Raw genomic sequence first — 4,385 nt, forward strand, 5'->3', positions numbered from 1 at the left:
AAATTTCTTTCGCTTTGCCAAAGAATGTTTGGTAACACAAAGGACAGAGACAGACTAGAAGAGTGGGGGAAGCATATATAATCTAAATTAATGTATAATATCTAATGAAATGTATGCAAATTGTAACACAGAATGTAAAGTGGACCTGTGAACCCACATGTTTACAAGGAGGAGGCCTCAGTTAAAGCCTTCCAAGAGTATATGATCAGGAACTGTTTGGAACGTGAACTTAAGGTTCAGATGTACTCACTATTATAACTACGTAGCAATATGTTCATCCTTTAATGTGTGTATTTGAATTGAATTTAAAGTGATCTTTATTTGTGTTTTTATCAAATTTATAAGGTCACTGTAGGCAAACAGCTTAGAGGCTGCAGGAAACTGGGAAGGGTCTCCTTAAAAGGAGAATTTGATCCAAAAGGATATTGCACAATGAAAATGGGGTGATACCTACAGTGTGGAATAATCTGCCTCTTTCCATGTGAAATTAAACCTTAAATTTCTGAAATAAAGAGTCCAATTCAGACGTCTTTTAAGGGTTTTATTCTTTGCAAAGGGTCAGACAGATATACAGAGTGCAAACAGTTTGTAGAGTGTAAGACCAAGAGCCAGTGAAGAAACAGGTGAATTACGCGGCTATCTTAGGGAGGAAGGGAGTGGGGCCCAACTGTCCTGAGATGAAGGCCTATCAAGGACAGTCTGATAAGAAAACTCTCTAACGAGCATCTTTCCCATGGGAAACTTCTTCTAGCTGTAACATAATAAAATAATCAAATACCACACAGTGAAACATTGGTCTATTCTGATGAAGCATGCAGGGTGAAACAGTAAACACAGTAAAATATCAAATTTCCATCACACATGAAAGAAAACAATTTATGTCACATCAGTTCATACGTTTTTATATTTAAGGTGATGGCGCATACCCTCTACAGCCCTTTCGTTTGACACCTGTACTGAACCCGACCTCACCAAAAGAGCATAGGTACAATGTGGCCCATATTTGCACAAGAAATATTGTTGAACGAACTTTAGGGGTCCTGAAGAGCCGGTTCCGTTGTTTGGACCGCACTGGAGGAGCACTCCTGTACAGGCCAGAAAAGGTTGCCCAGATTGTGGTTGTCTTCTGCTGTCTGCACAACATTGCCGAACAGCACGGGTTAGAGCATGATGACATGGAAACTGAGGAGGAGGATGACCACAATGACCCCAATGAGGGGCAGCAACCCAATGCTGCAGGATTGCAGACACGCACCAACCTTATTCAAAATAATTTCACATGCGCCTTTTGGGGTAGGCTATGTATTCATTTTTCTTTCCATTCAATAATCTTTATCACTGAAAGCACCATGATTAAAGATATGTATTGTGGTCATTCTTATCCAAAAACTTCTCATTCACTTTTATTTATCTGTTTCCGTCTTTTCATCAAAAGTACATTTTCACCTGTCTTTTTTCTTTTACGCAGGTTGCGTGTCTCTCCCCCAGTGCTCCCTTCTCCACTCCCCGGCTGCTCCGCTTGGGGAGGACTAGGATTCAGTGACCTCACCACAGCCTAGCCCTTCTTCGACACCTCTAGCCAGAGCATTTATGGACATGCTCAGAGCAGTCACAGCGCTGACGAGTTGCCTGGTGTGAGCTGCAATGGCTCGAGCTTGAGAGGAGACCGCTTGCATCTCCTGTACAATACGCAATGTGCTATTCTCAAGGACTGCAGACTGCGTCCTCTGTTCCCGCAGCCACTCCTCATCAATGTCCTCATAATCGGGGCGCTTTGCAGGCTGTTGATGGGTGCTGGTTGACGGCTGATTTGAGGATTGGGGTGGGGATGGCCGAACTTCTGAGGAAGACTCTTCACATACAGTATATAGAAATGTTAAATGGAATTAAACAGCTACACAATGATTATTAAATTACACATTCTCTAAAATACATGTGTCCTTGTCTTATTTTGTGCCTACCTGCTGGTGGTTCTAAGGTATCATACCCCGGTATTCAGTGATCTACTGATCGCAGAAATTGAGCTACACTTGCTCCTCAATACCTGTTAGAGTTCCCATTAAAAAAGCGGTACAAGCCTGCGGTGAAGTTAGTTTTAAGTTGGATATTCGACAGACATTCACCCAGGACAGAGGGCAGTCATAAATATTAGGCTACTTTATATAAGTAATAAATTAATTTCTAAAGGAAGCTTAAGAACTCTACATTCCCATGCCAAATTCTTGTCAACTTTAATAGAGAAGCCATAGAAAGCATCCTGACTGGAAACCTCACCACCTGGCATGGGATGTGCACGGCACCAGGACAAAAGGGCTCCGCAGTGGGTGATTATAACCGCTAAGAAGATTATTGGTACCCATCTACACACACATTCATACAATGATGGCAGAGAAATACATGAAAGGTGCCAACTGCTGATGAGAAAGAAACTAATACTCGTTCACACACACTCACACAACAATGGCACAGCCTTCTGAGCAAATACAGAGGGGGCATATATCTTCCATGTAGTGGACAACCGCTCTACATCTAAGCAACAGACATTGAAATAAATATATATATATAAATATGTTACGAAAGATTTATTTTAATTCCACAGGTCCAGTGTGATGGCTGTGAACGGTGGTTCCATGCTCAGTGTGTGGAAATGGACAGCACACAATATGAAGAGGCAAAGAAAGGAAACTGGGAATGTCCGTTGTGTAAATAAAGTGTTTCTTTGAAACTGCTCAATGCTGTGGAAGAAAATGACTGTGGTTGACTGCAGTTGTACAAGAGGTGTGTAATATGTGTAACGGGTAGTAGTACAATTCGGCATTGGTTTTGAGTCCCTGAATCATTTGAAATGGAATCTATTGAAGAAAAAAATATAAATAAATATTCATATAAAATAAAAAATGCACTCAAATCAAATATGAAGGGGTGTGTCTCATTTGCCTAGTCTAGTACTACAATTCCGCATTGGTTTGAAGTCCCTGCGTCACATGACTTGGACGCTATTGAAAAAAAAAGGCATTATTTTCCATAAATTATGAATAAATATTAATATAAAATAAAAAATGCACTCAAATCAAATATGAAGGGGTGTGTCTCATTTGTCCAGTGTAGTACTACAATTCGGCATTAGTTTGAAGTCCCTGTGTCACATGACTTGGACGCTATTGAAATAAATAATGATTTTCCCATAACACTGTTCTCACAATTGTAATTTATTAATGGTCCCTAAGCTAACCCCCGTTGGTTAAAAGCGAGCCATCAGAGGTGAGCTAACCGCACTTATACAACCGTCACTGGGTGAACTGACTAAAAAGCCGTCACTGGATCCTGGGTGAATGTCTGTCGAATATCCAACTTAAAACTAACTTCACCGCGGTGTGAAACAAGCAGGGTTTGGGTGGGAGGGATGTGAGATCTGAGAAACGGGAGTGAAAACGGGTTAGACAGCTTATATATGTGAGTGCATGTGATTGGATTTGAGAGGCATAGGTGGATGAAATGACTGAGCGCAGGTGGTCGAATAAGTGAGAGGAGCGTGGTCCAGTTTCATTTTTCGCTTACGGTCAGGCTACTTTCCCTCCTGACTATCCATGGCGGAAACCATTAAAACACCACCCGCTTCGTATCGGTGATTAACCATGTGAATGGATGACAACGGCCTTCTGAACCTTCCAGTAGGTGCAGTAGGGCCCTTCTGACCCATATCTATGGGGCTGATAACCACTGATAACGGCCATTCAATCGAGTGATAACATTCGGGTGCAAACACGCAAAACCCTCATTTAAATACTCCCACCTCCATTGTGTTTGCACCTGTTGTCATTTGCGCAATAATTCTTAGTTATTCTTAAAATTGCACGTGCAATATTTTAGAGTGCACCCGCAATTTAGTACTCTTTATTCAGGATGTTAGTAAATCAGGCCCATAATACAGTGGGGGAAAAAAGTATTTGACCCCTTGCTGATTTTGCAGGTTTGCCCACTTACAAAGAATGCAACAATCTACAATTTTAATCATATGTACATTCTAACAGTGAAAGACAGAATCCCAAAGAAAATTCCAGAAAATCACATCATATGAATTTATAAAAATTGATAACCATCTGATGAGGAAAAACAAGTATATGACCCCCTACCAAACAGCAAGTATTCTGGCTCCTACAAGACAGTTAGTCTTTCTTTACGACACAGCTCCAATCCCAACCAATTATCTACATCAAATACACCTGCCTCACCTCGTTACCTGTATAAAAGACACCTGTCAACACCCAAACAACCAGCATCCAACATCACCACCATGGGCAAGACCAAAGAGCTTTCTACGGACATCAGGGACAAGATTGTTGATCTGCACAAGGCTGGGATGGGCTACAAGAGAATCGGAAAGC

General features: G+C 41.3%; 1 protein-coding gene across 1 annotated transcript in view; it reads right to left on the reverse strand.

Annotated features, from left to right (window-relative positions):
* Positions 1-1,529: 1,529 nt before the first annotated feature.
* Positions 1,530-4,385, reverse strand: part of LOC123979875 — a 6,135-nt gene continuing 3,279 nt past the window's right edge. Inside the window, exon 6 of the mRNA XM_046063984.1 lies at positions 1,530-1,805. Coding sequence (XP_045919940.1) covers positions 1,530-1,805 — 276 coding nt within the window. The remainder of the gene's footprint in view (positions 1,806-4,385) is intronic.

The sequence above is a fragment of the Micropterus dolomieu genome, linkage group LG12 (assembly GCF_021292245.1).
Source record: "Micropterus dolomieu isolate WLL.071019.BEF.003 ecotype Adirondacks linkage group LG12, ASM2129224v1, whole genome shotgun sequence".
NCBI classification, from domain to species: domain Eukaryota; kingdom Metazoa; phylum Chordata; class Actinopteri; order Centrarchiformes; family Centrarchidae; genus Micropterus; species Micropterus dolomieu.